This window comes from Coenobita brevimanus, chromosome 45, assembly GCF_032717465.1.
Source record: "Coenobita brevimanus isolate Jiangsu-jjx chromosome 45, ASM3271746v2, whole genome shotgun sequence".
Taxonomy (NCBI): Eukaryota; Metazoa; Arthropoda; class Malacostraca; order Decapoda; family Coenobitidae; genus Coenobita; species Coenobita brevimanus.
The window spans coordinates 813,496-833,357 of NC_136998.1; the positions used below are offsets into that span (position 1 = coordinate 813,496).

General features: G+C 42.3%; 1 protein-coding gene across 1 annotated transcript in view; it reads right to left on the minus strand.

Moving 5' to 3' along the window:
* Positions 1-19,862, minus strand: part of LOC145398283 (dipeptidase 2-like) — a 105,935-nt gene that overhangs the window by 73,469 nt on the left and 12,604 nt on the right. Inside the window, exon 2 of the mRNA XM_080271179.1 lies at positions 17,611-17,764. Coding sequence (XP_080127305.1) covers positions 17,611-17,759 — 149 coding nt within the window. The 5' untranslated portion in view covers positions 17,760-17,764. The remainder of the gene's footprint in view (positions 1-17,610; positions 17,765-19,862) is intronic.

The window sequence follows — 19,862 nt, forward strand, 5'->3', positions numbered from 1 at the left end:
TGTGTGTGTGTCACCTAACTGACTATGCCATTGTAAGGCAGGGAGATTGAAGAGAAGTTCTTCCAAGCCGGTAGACGACGATGGCCAGCTCTAGGAGGACGAGGTAGTACTCATTAACGTCTGTAAGTACACAAAGTTTCATTCGATTACATCCACCCACTGTGGAGCTAGGGGACTGGAAATTTGTGGAATGGCCCAACCGAGTTACAATTTATAGGTGGCACTGACAGCAACCGGAAGTGAGCTTCGACACTAAAAGCCATTTCTATACAGAGGTACTCCAGTGCAACATTCCACCCAAGAATCATGACCCTGGCTTAATAATCTTCAGAGCCTTAGCATTTAGCGTGAGCAAGGACTTAATTTTTGTGCTTTTCACATTTCCTGCACTTGATGACCTTTGACCTCTGACCTGGGAGATATAGGTCATGCATGTACGAAGCACACTTGTTGTACTCATTAACTTCTATAAGCATGCATAGTTTCATTCAGTTCCATCCACCAACTGTGGAGTTAGGGAACTGGAAATCTGAGGACCAATCCTCCAGAGGTACAGATTCTAGGTGGCATTGCCAGCGACTGGAAGTGAGCATCAACATTAAATAAGGTTTTTGTATAGAGGTACTCCAGTGCAACATTCCATGCAAGAATCATGTCCCTGGCTTAATAATCTTCGGAGCCTTAGCACATTACACGAACGTAGCCGTGATTTTAGCTGTTTTCAACGTTTTAGCATTGGGTGACCTATGACCCCTGACCTGGCCAATTTAGCACACAGGTGTAGTAGAAAGATGTAATACTAGTCAATGTCTATGAGCATGCAAAGTTTCATTCATTTCCATGGAGCCGCTGGGGACCTAGGCGGGCATTTTTGAAAACTGGTACTGGTTGCTAAGGATACTGAGGCCATTCTTTTAAGGGTTGCCACTCCAAAATTAGAGGAGAGATGAGAAATGGATGGCACACTTCCAACAGGGAATGATCTCAAGATTACGCCTAAAGAAGTCAGAGTTTTCTTTGCCCGTTAATAATGCTTCTACAGCTCCAAATGTAAAAAGTACGAAAAAAAACAATTTTTGGGCCGTTACTAGGCAACGAGTAGTTGCCTAGCAACTAAAACCGTGTGGACACAACTAGGTCACTGGCTTGTCATTGTGTCCAAGTTTTGTCGGAATCAGTTTATTGTGAAGGGCAGAAGTACCTGGCACACTTGAACCTGAGAGAAACCAAGCAAGAAAATGTACCTAACCGTAAGGGCAGCATGAGCTGGCCAATAACCCAGGCTATGAGAGGTACTGAGTGCTCAACAGATCATAACTTTAAGTCACCAAACTGGAACTAGAGTTGTGGCGCATGAGTCTGAAGGTGTCGTTATCGTACCCTGGCAACGTACTAGTCAACAGTGCGTAAGGCATCATTGATGGATTTCAGTGTGAGGGGTAGTTGGGGTTTGTGGCGCACATAATGACACTCGCGGGCAAGTGAAGTTAGTTATTCTTGCACTGAACGTCGGAACTGAGTAGTGTAGACCCAGGCCCGGATGCTGGAGATGAGGGAAAAAAATAAACAAATTAATAAACAGTTATAGGAAAAAGAATAAAACAGACTGCATGATGGATGGAAATTAATTACACCTGCACTAACGCCCTCTCGAAGCCAGAGCAATTGGCATTATTTGATCGGCAGGCGTACACTGAGGAGAGAGAGAGAGAGAGAGAGAGAGAGAGAGAGAGAGAGAGAGAGAGAGAGAGAGAGAGAGATTGTGTGTATGTGTGTGTGTGTGTGTGTGTGTGTGTGTGTGTGTACAGCGGTTTTATACAATATTAACTAAACTTGGTGCAATGATTAAGGGGCAACCATTTTGTAACTCTGTTGTGAAGAAACAGTAGGGTAGAGGTGAGGGTCAAAGGACCAAGTCAAAGTTTACTCTGCCACTTGGTGAAGTTGGGTCTTACACTCCCTGGGTGCTTTTGTTTATGGCAAATTAGTAGCTTCAGTCTGACTTTGTCCCTGAACGGATTTAAGGTCGAGACTAAACAGGTGTATCCAGTCCTGTTTATCATGTAAGTATGATTTATTTCAGTAAAGTAAAACGGTACTGTGAAACAAGAATCAAAACTACAAAGTTAACATCAAAGTTAACTGTGCAATGCAGCTGAGGGAAAGCCACAAAGGAAGGCAGAAGGGGCGTGGCAGAGGGGACCATATGAGGATTCCCAAGGGAAACCAAGAATATTACGGTAATGGTCACGTCGGCCTTCCTGTTGGCCTTGTGGCTCCCTAGAGTAGTGGTCGTGATGTGGAAGTTAGTGAAGAAGGATGAACATGAGGCGAGAGAAGATAAAGTAAAGGAAGGACAAATGGACAATGATAAGAAAAAAAAATGGTAAGTTAAGAAAAAACATATTTATTCTTAAAATCTGTGAGATACGTGGAAAAAAAACCTATATTAAACATAACAGAGCACTTTCAGTATGGAACGAAAGTGAAAAAAAAAAATCTGTAGAAGAAAAAAATACATGAATGGAAGAAGATGCAAATATCGGAAGTGAGGGAAGTTAGAAATTAGTCTGGGCGATAGCATGTATAGGGTGCAAACCGAAAAGGAGAACAAGAAAAGAGAAACAGCAGTCTTGAGAGATGAGGTGGTGAACAACGAAGCAGAATAATAAAGTTATAGGCTTATGAGATATGGAAGAAGAAAGGGAGAGATGAGTTGGAAAAGGATTTACTAAAGAGAAGGCAGACAAGAGTGATGGGGCACTACAAGGAATGGAGAAACTTCAAACAAAGAGATGGATATCGATAAAAATTAATGTGAATTAAGTGGTGGTGGTGAGGAGAGGAGCGTAGGGTAGAAGTGGGTGTGGCAGTAACTGGATTAACCCCGTCAATCAGATAACGTATTTATTTCTATTTGTGATGGGTGGTTGCGACCATGATCCACTCACTTGATATAGCGCTGCCTAATTCTTCCTTCACCTTTATCATATTTTTTCTGGGTCTACCCTCCTCTCCTTATTTCCCTCATCTTTCCTGTCACTTCTTATTACTTCTCATTCCTCTCCAAGTGGCTTTACATTGAGTGACAAGCCGAATGGTTTCCTATAAACCAAGAAACCATTTACAATGCTGGGTGGTAACCATATAACTAACCCACACGTGTTCCTACATGCCAGGAAGTGGGTTGGCGGAGGGTTAGTGCCCTTCCCCGTGAAACCACTAACTCAGACACCAACGGCCACCCCTTACGGGATTATGGCGTATGGCTATAGGTAGACAGACAGTAATTTACTATGAGGTTATAAATTTGCTTAAACAAGTACAGATTCCTAGTACTGAATGTGTTAATGAAGGTCATATTTAACTCTTGCATTTCAAATAATCTCACCAAAACCAAATAAACTCATCGGGTTTTAGCAATAATATGTAAACTGCGTCATCGTGGTGATGTGTTATATCTGAATGACGATGGTCCTTGTTAATAGCAGTCAGAGAATTTACTGTTTGAAAACGAAGAGTGGAGGTGTTCAGTATACAGAAGGAGCACTGGGTCTTTGGAAATGGACACACACACACACACACACACACACACACACACACACACACAGATTGAATACAGTAATTACAGGCTGGTATCTGTCTGACCATCCTGCTAAACAGGAAGAATCTTGTTCAGCAACAGATGTAGCAGCAGTCAAAAACAGCTTTTCTCAACCAGTTCCTAGCATTAGTAGGCAAGACACCCTTTCCGTTGACACCTATTATCTAGGTAAACTGGGATCATGTCTCCTGAGGAGCTGCATTATGCGAGGCAATCGTTTATCATAGTAAATGTCTTCTCGAATGGCTTTATGTGCACCCACGTTAGTTCGTGATTTTAAAACCAATCGTTTCTACCACCAGTACTTGCAGGCAGGTCCAACAACAACCTAATGAAACAGCTCCTGCAAAGCTTCTTGCTGCACCATAGTCACCAGTATTGTTAAGCCATTAGTCATGCTGCTTCTCACTCATCTGCTACCACTCACATCTAATGGTTTCCAGAATATGGATCACCAAGAAGATACTGGTATTATACGATGAGCACCAATTACTCCTCCAGTGTCCCCTGGCTGCACCAGCATGGATCACGTCAATATGGGCAGTGAAGAGGAAAAATACCTGGCTATGCTGGTCGCCATTCTCAATCTGTCCCAGGAAATCACATTCTTTTGGGTCCGATGACACCAACTCATCAGTTTATATATATACTTCGCTCAGACTTTCTCCTCCAACTCCACCTTAGATGATTCCGGTGCTGTTCCTCCATCACGTCCCCCCTCTGACTTCCTCATGGCTGATATTAAAATTTCTTCAGATGATGTATTCTCTGCCATCACAGGCCTCAATACTAACAAGGCATATGGTCCTGATGGGGTCCCTCCAGTTGTCCTCAAGAACTGTGGTTCTGTGCTTACACCCTGCCTAGGTACACTTTTTCGCCTTTGCTTAGCAACTTGTACCTTTCCTTCTTGCTGGAAGTTTGCTCTCATTCAGCCAGTTCCAAAGAAAGGTGACCATTCCCAATCCTCTAACTATCGTCCAATTGCTTTAACATCCTGTATTTCAAAAGTTTTCGAATCAATTCTTAATAGAAAATTTTTAAAGCATCTTTCCTATCACAACCTTCTTTCTGATTGTCAGTATGGGTTCCGTCAGGGTCGCTCCACTGGCGATCTTCTCATCTACATTTCAGACTCCTGGTCATCCTCCTATCGGGACTTTGGCGAAAGCTTTGCCATTGCACTTGACATCTCAAAGGCTTTCGATCGAGTCTGGCATAAATCTTTAATTTCCAAACTGCCCTCTTACGGTTTCTATCCTTCTATCTGTGTCTTCATCTCTAGCTTCCTCTCTGGTCATTCTATAGCTGCTGTTGTAGACGGCCATCGTTCTCCTCCTAGATCTATCAACAGCGGTGTTCCTTAGGGCTCTGTCCTATCACCAACTCTCTTCCTTTTATTCATCAATGACCTCGTACGCTGATGATTCCATCCTTCACCTTTCCAATCGGTTCCCGCAACGTCCATCTCAGCAGACAAGGGTTGAGGTTATGGCACACTTAATGTCTGACTTGGCTCGTATCTCTGACTGGGGTAAAAATAATCTTGTTGTTTTTAATGCATCTAAGACTCAGTTCTTACACCTATCAACCCGACAAACTCTTCCACAGGTGTACCCACTGTTTAATAATATTCAGCTTTATCCTTCATCGTCCTTGAACATGCTTGGGGTTTCTTTCACTCGGGACTTATCTTGGAAAGATCATATTACATCTCTTGTAAAATCTGCTTCCAAGAGATTAGGTGTGCTAAGCCGACTCCGTTCCTTTTTTACCCATGCACGGTTGTTGACTTTGTACACGGGTTTTATCCGCCCCTGTATGGAGTACAACTCTCATGTGTGGGGAGGCTCCCAACATACTGCTCTTCTCAACAAGGTGGAGTCAAATGCCTTTTGTCTCATCAACTCTCTTCCTCTTACTGCCTACCTTGAACCTCTGTCTCCTCACCGCACTGCACCTGTCTAGCAGCAAACTCTCATCCCTTTTCTGTCCAACTCTCTAATGCAAGAGTTAACCGTTACTCCCAGTCCTTCATTTATGCAACAGGTCAATTCTGGGACTGTCTCCCTCTGTCTGTATTTCCTGCTTCCTATGATCTCCAGTCTTTCAAACGTAGTGTGTCCAGGCATCTCGAAATGATCGGATCTTTAATTTGGCTCTCTCTTGTATCTTGTTTTTCTCTTGGAAGGAACAGTTTGCGGGCTCGTGGCCTTTGGTTCCTTCTTCCTGGCATAAAAAAAACAAAAAAAACTGCCCACTAAATTCTTGCCTGTATATATAACTGAAATAATATACGGTAAGTGTTAAGAGAGAAAATTGTTAACAGATCAATTTATGTCTCTAAAGCCAGACCCGTAAAGTGTGGCTGCACACAAATCACCTCTGTGTTGCCCTCTCCTCTTCCATTTGGCTGACCTCTCTCTACTCCACCTCTCCATCTCATCCCTGGTCTTTCCCCCTTTCCACTTCCACCTCACTCACAGACACTCTTTTAGTCAATCTTTCAGGCTGTATCCTCCCCACATACCTAGTTTCCACCCTGCCCACATGTTCAAATAATCGTACAGTGTTTCTCCTAAAGCTTTAAATACTATCCACATCAATACCACAATGCTCTTTTACTCCTTACGTTTCTGTCTGTCTCTCCTTGTAACTCTACATGCTCCTTTGAAATAGCCCATTGTCAGTGCTCTCACTCTTGCCTTGTGTCCCTCCAACATGGTCCAAGCTTCGCTTTTTTATGTTAGAATAGAAATTACATTACTCTCATGCAGCAACTTTTATTATTTCCATGCTCACACCACTGATCCCTTATGCTGTTTTCAAAAATGGCTTAAAAAGATATTGCCATCACGATTAATGAGGCCTTATTAGCAAAGCAGAATATGTATCACAATAAACTCTGTTTCCTCAGGACTTCATCTTCTATACCAGTTTGTGTAGTTGGAATGGGAGAGCTAAGATCAGTGCTGGTTGGATGTAAGTGAAGAATACAAGTGTATTAAAAACATATATAATCAAGTGCATGAATACAGAGTATTATCTGTAATGTGTCCATACCTGAAAATATGTAAGCAAAGGGGATGCATTTTATGAACTAGTTTATATTTCTAAGACGAAAATATGATGGGCCAATGCCGTTAACATCCTGAGTCTTCTCATACACCAGGATACCCATGCTAATGTAGGTCTTTCACAGGTCAATAGAGCACTGTAACTCATGTGCCATCACCACCTTTATCTTGCATTAGCCGACTGGAGAACAAAAGCCTTGTCCAACTTACTTCACACTGACACATTAACAGTTAGTTTGCAGCATTCATGAGTCGATTACTCTGTTTTCAAACAATAACTTGCTACAACTAAGCAATTATTCCTTATCTGGGATGACACTTAGTTACTCTAGCCTTCCTGTATCAATCGTACAATGTATATGTCTTGTGCCCATGATGATTTCTGATTTATTATAATTTCTATATCTAAGAATCTTTTTTATTATTTGCCTGTCCATAATTGTTAAATCATTTTATCCATTGTATTCCTCTCTAAGCACTCCTAATCGTACATCTTTTTGAAATACCATGTTACAGATTAAGGAACAACAAACAAAAACAGGATGAACATGCTGATTATATTCCTTCCTTTTTATACAATTTATTTTCGTTATCGACATGTCTCCACGGAGTTTCTCGTTGACTTAGCAAAACCTACCAAGAAACATATCAAAACTATAAGTTGTCAGGCTGATTGAGAAAATGGAATAGTTCTGTCTCCATCAGTTCATGGGGTCTTTATTCAGCTGAACAAAACTACCTGAAGTTAACCAGTTGGCTGCAGCAGTGTGTTCTTAGCCCACCTCACTGGCGCAGCAGACCCGAAAACAAGAGGAGAATTGCTCTGGGACCTGCGGCGAGACTCTTGTTTCATTTGTGTGTGTGTGTGTGTGTGTGTGTGTGTGTGTCCGACTCTGGGCATAGGCTTCACAGCCAGCTATCAAGGCCTGGTAGTCCTCCTAGTTTGGTGTAAAATGCAACTAACAGCAATGTTTACTGAAGTTGCTGCAAGATGGCTCCACCTCCGGTGTCAGCTGACAACAAATTTGGATTCTCCATGTCAAATAACCTTAAACAGGACCACTTTTATGTTGCAGTAGGTTTACATTAAGCACGTTTACTGAAGTGGCCACTAGATGGCACCATCTTAGGTGTCAGCTGATGGCAGATTTGGATTCTCCATGTAAATTACCTTGTGGTACCATTTTTATGTCTCCAAAGACCTCTTTTTAAAAATCCGCCAGAAGCAGAAGACGAAGAACTCTGGCCACTCATTGACCTGCTGGCTAATGCTGCAGGTAAACATAGGTATTTTCACGAGCTGTTTTGATCCACTTTTATTTAACTCAAGATGTTAAAATTTTAGTCATGCAAACTTCAATAATTCCACTAACTTTTGAAAGAAACTGGAAGTTTGTAGAAGGTCCAGGACTAGAAGGGATGCTAGTTGAAAAAACATATTTTGTGCTATTGGAGAGTGTGGGCCACCCAGCCAGGCATAAGGCAATGTTGGAAAGGGCTGCCATGCCACATGCAGAACAAAATTTGGGAGGTGAGTTCCCCAGTTTATATCACTACCATACAAGTTATTCACTAATTTTCAGTTATTTGGACAGTTGTTGCTCTGTATTGTGGTATGGGCATAACCTATACAAGCAAATTGACAAACACAACACATACTGTAGTCCTAAACATGCCATGTAAGTGTAATTTTAACTCAGATGATGGTGCAACATTTTCCATATTTTTTTTGCACACTCTCACTAAATATATCACTTATTACTACAAAGTCACTTACAAGTAACTGAAGTAACAAAATTATGAGTATGCAGACTCGTCACATGAGGTAAACACTGTGTCATGACTACTCCAATAACAGTTACTCTTCTACTGAATTTTTTACTATGTACTACTAGCTAGGCACAAACAAGGTCTCTGTAAGTACTGTCATCCTCATCCCACACTACCACAGGCTCCAACAGCAGTAGATCAGTATAGGAAGGACGGTGTTCAGTGAGTTGTTCTTTCCAGAGGCAGCCTTTCAGTGTAAAACAACACAGCAACACAGGCACTGTATATAACACTAGCTTCTTAAGTTCACTGTTGTTATATTTGCAGATAACTATACTTGATGCTTGTCACCTTCATGTCACTATTTTCACAAGTACTGAAGATATACAAACTTCACTAACTACACTGACACTGAACTACACTTAAACTGAACTGACGACTGACTGAACCTGCTTCAGTCTCTTCCCCATCCTTATATAAGCTTCCCATATTCTAGAGTGATCTACTACTTCTACAAAGTTCTCATGCATTCTCAAGGGAGCAATGGTTACAGCAGTTACCAACTCAGAGACATCTAAAGCATGTCAGAGTAAAAGTTTCCACAATCATTTACAGGGAAATTGCACCATAGTGCATCATCGGTTACTCTTCAGACTGCAAGGACTTTCACTCGTACTGCGTCATCATGCGTGAGGGGGTTAAGTGTAATTATCAGGAAAAATACAGTGAATTTAAGAAGCCAGTGTTTATTTACAATGCCTGTACTACTGTATTGTATACTGAAAGGCTGCCTCTAGGAAAAACAACTCACTGGGTGAAGTCCTTCCTCTACTGATCTACTGCTGTTAAAGCCTGTGGCAGTGTGGGATGGGGATGTAACAATGGTGTCAGGAGTGGGATCAGAGGTAGGCTGGTAAAAAGAGTGTAGTCAAAGAAGATGGGTACCTGCCAGACCACTTACAAGACCTATTTTCAAGGAGTTGCCAGTGCCTGGATGGCTCACAAGTGATGAAGTTGAGGCAGCAGCTGATGAAGTTTGATGATGTTGTTTCCGCTGGAGACCTAGACTAGGGATGCACTGATTTGGTGGAGCATTGTATAGACACTGGGATCACCACCCAATTAAACAGCCAGTGCAAAGGATGGTGCCAGCTCAACAGCAAGAAATGGAGAAGGTGATGGAAAGTCTCCAAAGTCAAGGGTGATAAAAAAGTCCAACAGTCCTTGGGCATCGGCAGTGGTTTTGGTAAGGAAGAAGAGTGGCTTGATAAGGTGCTCTGTGGATTATCGAGCCCTGAATGAAGTGACATTGAAGGATCCATACACTTTGCAAAGATTTGATGATACCCTGGATGCTCTGTCAGGTGCCAAGTGGTTCTCCATCCTAGACATGAAGGCAGGATACCACCAGGTCAAGGCTGCAGAAAAGGACAAGGAGAAAACTGTCTTTTCGTATGGATGGAGTTTATGACAGTTGAAAGTGATGCAATTTGGCTTATGCAATGACCCAGCTACTTTTGAGTGTCTCATGGATCGCATTCTGGAAGGCCTGCGCTGACAGATGGCTCTCATCTATCTAGACAATGTAATTATGTTTGGACGGACTTTTGACCAGGAGTTGAAGAGGTTGTCAGAGGTGATCAACAGAATCTGAGCGGTGCACCTCAAGCTGAACCCCAAGAAGTGCTACTTGTTTCAGACAGGAGTGAAGTACCTGAGACACATAGAAGGTGAGAGCGGTGTCCATACTGATCCAGAGAAGGTGGCAGCTGTGAAAAACTGGCTGATCCCAACTTGTGTGAAGGAGCTACGGAGATTCCTGGCCTTGTGTTCCTACTATAGGCATTTTGTCAGAGACTTTGCAATGATAGCTGCACCTCTGCACAAGTTGTTGGGGAAGAAGTAGAAGTTTGTGTGGACAGCAGTGACTCAGAGGGCCTTTCATGAACTCAAGCATGTGTTGGCAAGCTCTCCACTATTGCCATACCCAGATCAGAGTCAGCCATTCTTCCCGGACTCTGATGTGACCATGGTATTGGTGGAGTCCTGTCACAGAAGTAGGATGACAAAAAGCACATGGTGGCGTATCACAGCAAGAAGTCAGCCTACTGGGGTGGAACTACTGTGTGACCCATAAGGAGCTCTTGGCAATAATGATGAGCTTTCATTTCTTCCATCCCTACTTGTATGGGTCCTGCTTCATCATCATGACAGACCATGCAGCACTCAAGTGGCTGAAAAAGTTAAAGAATCTGGAAGGACAACTGGCACGCTGGCTCGGGAAGCTGGACCAGTACAATTATGAGGTGCAGCACCGTCCTGGGCGGGTAAATAGCAATGTTGACAGCCTGAGTCATCGGCTTTGTGAGCCAGAACACTGGCGGTCTAGTAGAAAAGGAGACCCTAGTAAGAAATGCAGCTGTATTGCAGTGACAGAGCCAGCATCAGGCGAAGAAGACGTGAAGAGGATGCAGATTTACAACCAGTGCTAGAGTAGCTGCAGTGGAGTACATTGTGACCATCTTGGGAAGAGGTTTCTAGATTCAACCTTATGACCAAGAGCTACTAGAGTCAGTGGGACCTTCTTAATTGAACAACTGACTACTGGAGCATATGTGGGAGACACCCAGTGGCCTCAGCAAGTACTGGCAACTGGTGGTTCTGAAGAAAATGAGGTCTGGGATCTTGGATGAGTCTCATAACCAGATCACTAGTGGGCACCTGAGAGTGAAGAAAACTCTGTCAGTTGCGGCTGGCATGCGTCAGGACGTTGAAGAGTGGTGTTGGGCCTGTGATGTATGTTGCTCCAAGAAGGGACACAAGAAACGTGGTTGTGCCCCTCCCCAGCTGTACCAAGTGGCTGAAATGATGGAAAGAGTCGCAGTGGACATTGCTGGACCTCTGCCACTCACTGAAAGAGGAAACCAGTATATATGTGTCACCATGAATTAGGCCCAAAGTGGCCAGAAGCCTATGCCATCCCTGATCAACAGGCTGCGACTCTTGCTCAAGTGTTGGTTGACCAGTTTTTCTGTCATCTAGGGATGCCACAAGAGCTACATTCAGACCAGGGTAGAAAATTCGAGTCTGCTATGTTCCGTGAGTGCTGCAAGTTACTGGGGATCAAGAAGACCAGGACGACCCCACTAAGGCCACAGTCAGATGGGATAGTGGAGAAATTCAACTGGATCCTGGGGCATGAACTGGCCAAGTACTGCAGAGAGGGACCATCACAATGGGCCCAGAAATTACCTGTGTTGCTGATAACATATTGGTCTGCATCTCATGAGTCTACTGGCTACACCCCTGCAAAACTGATGCTGGGCCAAGAGTTATGTTTACCCATTAACATGTTCATGGGAAGACCACCTCGTGAAGAGCTACCTACAGGCACCTCCAGCTATGCAAAGCATCTTCAGGAAAGGCTGGCTAAGGTACACCATCAAGTGCGAGGAGCCCTTAAGTTTTCAGGAGAGGTGATGAAGTGCAAGTATGATGCCAAGGCAAGTGAGGTGAGCTTCAAGGATGGTGACCAAGTTTGGTTATACAATCCTCAGCAGAAGAATGGACAGTCACCAAAGCTGCAGAACCCATGGGACAGGCCTTACACTGTGCTGGACCGCCTATCAAATGTAATGTACCAGATTTGGGGAGGCAGGAAATCTCACCCAAAAGTGGTCCACATGAATCATCTGTGGCAGTACCATGGGCCAGGATAATACAGCTGGGATGTCTCTGAGGAATCATGCTCACCCGCAGCTGAGGATGGTGGGGAGGACCAAGTAGCACAAGAGGATGGTGACAGGTTCCCAAGAGAAGAAGTGAATCAGGAAGAGGACCAAGACCTTCCAGGAGGAATGGGCTGTGTGTAGGAGCAGAGATGATGTCAGAAGTGGCATAGAAAAGACCTGATAAGTTGAAGGATTATTTTATGTATAATTAAATGTATAATTCGATTAAGGGATTGTTTTTATATACATAGTGTAGTTTTGTCGGGATGACAAAAGGACTAGGGAGGGGGTAGTGTTGTTTTGGTGAGTCATAGGCTAGGTGGCCAGGTCTGAGGGAAATATATGGCAACACTCACATGCCTGTCACAAGGACAAGCAGCCTATTATTAGCTCAGTGTCCTCTTGGCGGTCAGGCAAGGAGGGTGTGCTAGTGCATTGCTGGCCATTTTATTCCTCATTTTCTATTACATCACACATCCATACCTGTGTTTATTATAGTGATAGTATGTTATATAGTGCAGGGTGTCAGCGAAGAAGGTGTATAAGTGTTTTTCATATATTTCCAGAGAATTCGAAATTTCAGATCTATAACCGCTCGTGACCATTCCTTTTCAATACTGAAAGTAACCACTGGGGCAGGGAAAGGGTTATCCAAGGAGGAGTGCCTGGAATATTTATTCAGTGAAACTGAAAGTGAGGAGGACACAGACAAATAATCTGGGCAGAGTGTTTTTGAGAGTGACTGGAGAGAGAGAGAGAGAGAGAGAGAGAGTGAGGTGACGTGATAAACCTCCTTCCACCCTCCGCGGTCAAGGCCACCTTCATTATCACCACTACTACCACCACAACCATCACTGGTACCACCACTGATACGACTAATATCACCATCACAATGGAGACGGCTTGCCAACTTCATTTCACTATTTTCACAAGTACCAAAGATATACAAACATCACTAAATGCACTAACACTGAACTACACTCAAACTGAACTGAAAACTGACTGAACCTGCTCTAGTCCCTTTCCCATCCTAATATAAGCTTCCTATATTCTAGAGTGACCTGCTACTTCTACAAAGTTATTGTGCATTCTCAAGGGAACAAAGGTTACGACAGTTACCAACTCGGAGACATCCCAAATGTGCCGGACTTTCCTTACACAGCATAACACTCTCAATTATATAGCATACAACCTGAGGTAAAAGTACATAACTTAACAAACAATCACATAAATAAAACATAGAGAAAAAGAGCACAAAAAATAATGTACAACTTACAAAATAACTACACTCACGAGAGCAGGCCAACTGGCAACTCTGACATATATATAGTAAAATACGAGAACAGTGAGAACCTTCCAGACTACCTAAGTAGAAAATCTTGCTTTTCAACAGTACTTATCCTTGGTCTTATAAAACAATAATAAATCCAGAATAATTTTGTAGCATGCATCACTTTCACTTTTGCTAGTGTGTAGTGCACTTCAGTGTCAGTCAACAATGTCTCCATACTCAATATTACACTGATTATTTATTTTCTAAAATACTAAAACAGGATATTTACACATGTGTACATTATTTTCTGAAACATTTGGGGGTGTGGTACGTTCAGAAGCACTCTCAGAGCATCACTTTTACTTTCAGTTGAATATTGCAGCACACCACTGCCACTCACCAATATCTGTTACAGCTTTGTAGCCAACATTTTCATATATGTAACTCTTAATTCTGGTAATATGTGAGTCTTTAGTTAATTGAAGAGCAGGAGGAGTTAAAGATGAATACAGGGAGTTGATCTTGATTTATTATCTTCAGAGAAAGTCTAAGTTGAGCAGCATATGTATTATACAGAGACTTAATATACTAAGTAAGTCTAGTTGGACCGCTCTTCTTATTCACTCTCTCCACTACCTGTTGATTCTAAGGCTAACCTCCTTCTGAGCTCTGCTTCCTAAATTCCTATTTTAGCAGCGGTCGTGTCACGTGGAATATACTGATGTAAAGCTTCTAGAAGCCGGTGTGTGTGTATGTGTAAGTATGGTCACGAGGCGCTGTTCGTGTGCATGTCAGCATTCCTTCACTTAACCCACCCCGTCCCGGAGACGTGAATTCACGTCCTCACATGATGTGCACTCATATCCCGGAGACATAAATTAACGCAGCAACATTGCAAGGTCCCTAATTTGCACAATTTTAAATTTTCGTGAGTGATTTTTGGCACGTATACACGGGACACCTTCCTGTACAAGATGCCAAGCAGGGACAATGCCTTACCCAGCATGACCTCCTCCTCCCCCTGCATGCCCTTTTCTCAGCAATTCACCTGTTATCAGTGACCTGGCCAGTAAAGCCATGTCATGCCACGGTACGAAATTCAGGGCCAGAGTGATTCCCCAATCGATGACAATGTGGAGGACAAACATTAGAAGAAGAAACAGTCAGAAATGATGATCAGGTAATATGGCAAAAAAAGGTCAAGAATAGTGATGAGTTAGTGAGTGAAACAATGCCTATATTACCGTTTGAAAACCAATATACTCTCGTACTACATATAAATTCGTACCAAATAAATAAATACCGTTTATGAGTGGTGTGGAATAGTTATCCTCCCATAGAACTCGTTTTCTTTGCAGCCAGTCTGATAGAAAACCCTGTAAGGTAAGGAGGTACTCCTACCTGGATCGAGTATTTTAAACCTCAGGTGAGCGATTTCTCTATGAATTTTCGATGTTTCTCACCAAAAGCGGATGTTTGAGCCAAAAAAAAAAAAAGTCCAAAAATGTCGGGACTGGGGTGTACCAGTGCCCAGAAAACGTCGGGATGGGGCGGGTTAAAGAGTTGCAAGGTAATTTCCTGTTCCCACACCTTGTCTGGTGCTCTGTCTATCTATCTACCTATCTATACATCATGCTTTCTGTTATGATTTGTATTTATAATATGGAGTCCTGACATATCTCCCTATTCACTATTGCATTGTTTTCATATTTTTCTCCATACTCAGCCAGGATATTTACACATATTTACAATCTTTTCTAATACTTAGAAGCATTTTGAGGTGTGGTAGGCATTGAAGCACTCTCCCATACAAAGGTCAACCTCCCACTCTGCACACATTGGCACATGTGTTTCAGTTTTAGCCCATTTTTTCCTCACTTCCACCTTGTCCCCATTGGTGTTGCTGTCAGTGGTGTCACTGGGTGGTAGGTGGTGGCACTTGGTTGGTTGGACATGTTTGCTGCCTGGTGGCCAGTGCATGACTCTGATATAACACCTGCAGTTAGGCTTGGGGAGACCCATGTGACGAAATCATCAAACATGTGCAGGAATAACGGAGTATAAAAGTATATTAAATTTCTTGTGGTCTTCTGGAAGGACAGTTGCAGCCACCCTGACTGTCCTTCCAGTAGAACTGTTGCAATCTATGTGTTTACCAAAATAAAATACAAATCTAATGCCTAAGAAGAAAGGAGTTAAATAACGAAAACAAGAAGCAGTGCCAAGGCAAAGCAAACCTGATGCTGACACTCATCTTAGTACTGACGTATAAATACAACAAGATATCTAGTCAAAGATATCACTTATGAAAATTTGAAGTAAATCGGGTGCAAATTGACGATTTTATGCCCATTTGAAATTTTAGGTCCGACCCACCTGACACTGACCTCCCTACTGCTAACTGGGGGTGACCTCCCTGATATGATGAGGTAAGTTATAGGATGCAGATTTGAAAGAGGCACCTTTAGGTTTTGGTTTCACGATGATATGATGAATTTGAAAGGAGTTATGGCGATTTTTTTTTTTTTTTACATATTTTGAGCCTACAGCCTGTGCCTTGGCCCAATTTGACCAAAAATTTAATCATGTGATCAGGTCATAGCCCATCATCCCTGTAATTTTAGTCAAAATTGCTCCAGTAGTTTTCACGTAAAGTTGTTAACAGACAGACAGACAGAGACAGATAAACAAATTGAGTGAAAACAATACCCGTCCCTGAGCCCCTCAGGGGCGGGAACAGGTAATTATTACATAATATATGACAGTGTAATTTCTCAGTTATCCAGACGGACATTACCTGGGCAGTCCATTACCCGGACGCAGTATCTGTCTGTTCAAAACCATTATTTGTACATTTTTTCATATCTGGACAAAAAACATGCGTGCAGATGGAAATTATGACCACACAAACATTTTCGTGCCCGGCAGGGTGAGAATAGCCCAGTGGCGCCACCCTGTCTGGCTGGGTAGTTCACCCAGTGTCTGCTAGAGACCCCCTCTCGGTGGGGCCCAGTTCCCATCCGCCGACAGTGTAGTAAACAGCTCCTCTCAGACAGATGTTATGGCAGTGCACATGGTGGTTTTTATGGTTGTTCCCTACCTGCTTTAGGCCTTGCTATTCCTAGCATGCCTCTTACTAGGGTGTGTGATATGATTGCCCCTCCACCAGGCAAAAGGAAGAGAGTAGTACTGACTCTCTAGAAGTGGGAGATCTTGGGTAAAATTGATGCAGGATGGTCTAATCGCGAGTGTTGACTTAGATTTTATTCTAGCATACTGTACTCTACCATGAGTGAATTGTATTTTATCACGATTTCATTTCATTTTACCATTATGTTTGGTGTGCCCACTGAATTGTTCTTGTGTAGCCGTTTTTCTCATGTTTTCATGTCACTGCAGGGTATGGCCTTGCAGTAATGATTCCTTGTCTGTGGCTGATGGGTCTGCTTGACATGGTAATTGTTTGGCTGTAGTTTATAGGTCTGCTTGGCCGGAGAGAGTAGTGTTAAACAACAAGAACAAACATTGTACAATGTAATGTAGCAGCATTTTACACTGGCTTTCAAAGTTTGGTTATGTATGAATGGGGGTCAGGGAAGAAGTCCATTATCTGGACAGAGCCATTACCCAGACATGCCTTTGGCTCCATTGCGTTGGATTATCAAGGAAAACTGTATTACTCGACATCCCCTGTTCACTTTTCTTGTAATGCCTGATCTTATCATGAACTTTGAATGTCTGAACATCATTTGGCATTACCAATCACTGTCTTTAGAGTTATAGATATGTTTAAACATCATTGTATTACTGATGTTTTCTTATGCTAATTCAGCAGCAGTCTTTATGACAGAAAAGGAATACTGAAACAAGGTGATTAAGGGAAGGAGCAATCATTAATATATTCTTTTTTTACAACAGATTACTTAATTCAGCTTATTGAGAAACCTTCATTTGAAACATACTATCTGCTTTAGCATCTAAGATCTAAACTTCTGATGTTTCTAGGCCTAACACATCCGCCCACATGCCATGTTTAGGTTTATTAGTATTATAATAACTTCTTTCCCTTCATGGTTCCAAGCATGAAATGTAACACAGATGCATGCATAAGTGAGATATCACAAGACTGTACATGTAGGGGAAGTGTGAACTGACCCATCGATAAGTGGACTGTGTGCCAGCAGTGCGTGGGCCGCTTTGAGACGGTCTTGGTGTGAGGCCTGAGGTGACACCCGCACTGACAATGGACTGGCTCTGCAGCTCGCCATTGAAACCACGGCTACAGCCACCACCAAAAGGAACATTATGGCTGAAAAGACACAGAGATCCAAAATTATACTCATTTCGTTTATTACTGTTATTGTTGCTACAGTTGCAACTAGAGAAGCAGAACATAAACACTCCAAAGAAAGGGACCCTTATATTCCTATATCACTTAATATTGAAACAAGACGAGCTGCTAGTCAACAAATCCTCTCTACATATTGGTTTGGCAATCCATACTTGCAAACGAAACAGGCCTGAAGGCTGATGACCTGCAGCAAAGAAGTCCAGAGCTAATGACAGAAAAATAAAATCAGCACTTCTTCTAGGTGAGGATGCTGTTCAGAGCTGACTCACTTTCCTTCTCAATGAGCAGATTTCTACTTTTCAAACTGTGTGTGTGTGTGTGTGTGTGTGTGTTCTTACCTAATTGTATCCTTACAGAATGAGTCACGCTCGTACTGTCCCGAGATTTGAATCATTGTTATCATACATAACTTTGAATTTTTGATAGTTTTGACACACTATTTCATTCGGTAGTGCATTTCCCTGATCAATTGCTCTGTTTGGGAAACTGAATTTCCTTACGTCTTTATCACCTCTCTTTTTGTATAGTTTTTTTCAGTGTCCTCTTGACGTTGCCTCCCCATTGGTTTTAATTATACTCATTTATGTCTGTTTTCTCATTTCCTGTGATTCATTTATATAACATAATTATGTCCCCTCTTTTCCTTCTCTCTTGTAGTGTTAGTAGTTTTAATTTGTCTTGCCTTTCTTCATAGCTTCGATCCCTTAAGCTTGGTGCTCATCTTGTAGCAGCCCTTTGTACCTTTTCAATCTTACCTATGTGTTTTTTGAAATCTGGATTCCAGACTAAAGATGCATACTCCAGAGTTAGTCTAATGATAGAAGTGACTATCTTTTCTCAACATGTCTTCATTTATATATGTGCATGTTACTCTAAAGTTAGCAAACAGTGTGTACATCTTCCTAACTTTTTCATTTATGTGGTCAGCCAGTGATAGTCTGTTATTAATAATCACTCCGTAATCCTTCTTCTCTGATATGTGTAGAGTTGAACTTCCTATCTTATAATCCCAGTCTGGTCTTTTTTCACCTTTACCAAACTTTATTACATGTCACATGTCCACATCGAATTCCATTTGTCATCTACTGCTTCATTCATGTAGCTTATTTAAGTCTTCTTGTAGCTCTCTGCTAGAGTTTATGTTTGCAATTTTCCTTTGTAATTTTGCATCATCAGCAAACATATTTAGATAGCTTCCATTTCCAGTGTAGTCTGTCATTTACATATATCCATCCATCCATCATCCAATCCTACGTTGCCCCATGAGGAGCGTAGGAGCCCGGGACTAGGCAGTTGGTCCTGACATTTAAGATGAGAGTGACCAACCTCACTCATCCCTGAGTGGCATTACGTGAGCAATAAACCCCAACCATCCCTTGGATATAAACCTTCACCAGCTTAATCCGATTGGAGCACAATAATTACCCACTAACCCACCAGGCTCCAAAATTTGGTTATATGGTTACTACCCTGCGTAATAAATGGTTTCCTGATGTACAGGAAACCATCTTGCTTGTCACTCAGTGTAGAGTCGCCCATAGGCAGAAGGAAGAGGAAAGAATGGAGGAATGAAAGACAGAAGAGGGAGTGTAAAGTCACCCGTAGGCATTTACATATACTGAAAACATAATTGGTGCCAGCACTGTGTGTGTGTGTGTGTGTGTGTGTGTGTGTGTGTGTGTGTGTGTGGAGAAGGGGAGGATAAGCGACAGAGTTTGTCAGTGTCACTGTGTGAGAAAACAAGAAGAGGTATCTCCCTGCCTTATCCCATCCTACTTTTTCCTTTTATTTCCTTCTTCAGTATAATCCTGCATCCCGGTTTTAGGTGCCACAGAAACTTAATAATTTTATCTAAATATTAACAACACACATCCAAGTCTTTCGTTATACCTCAGTATGCTTGAGTCTTTATTATTGCATTCCCTCTCATGATATATGGTAGTTTTCCAGATGTTATATGTTCTGAACCGTCTCTGTTTTTCATAAAACTGCTTAGATTCTACATTTATACAGGGGTCTTTTTTCGTCTCTGTGCCAATATCCCTCAGTGTGACTG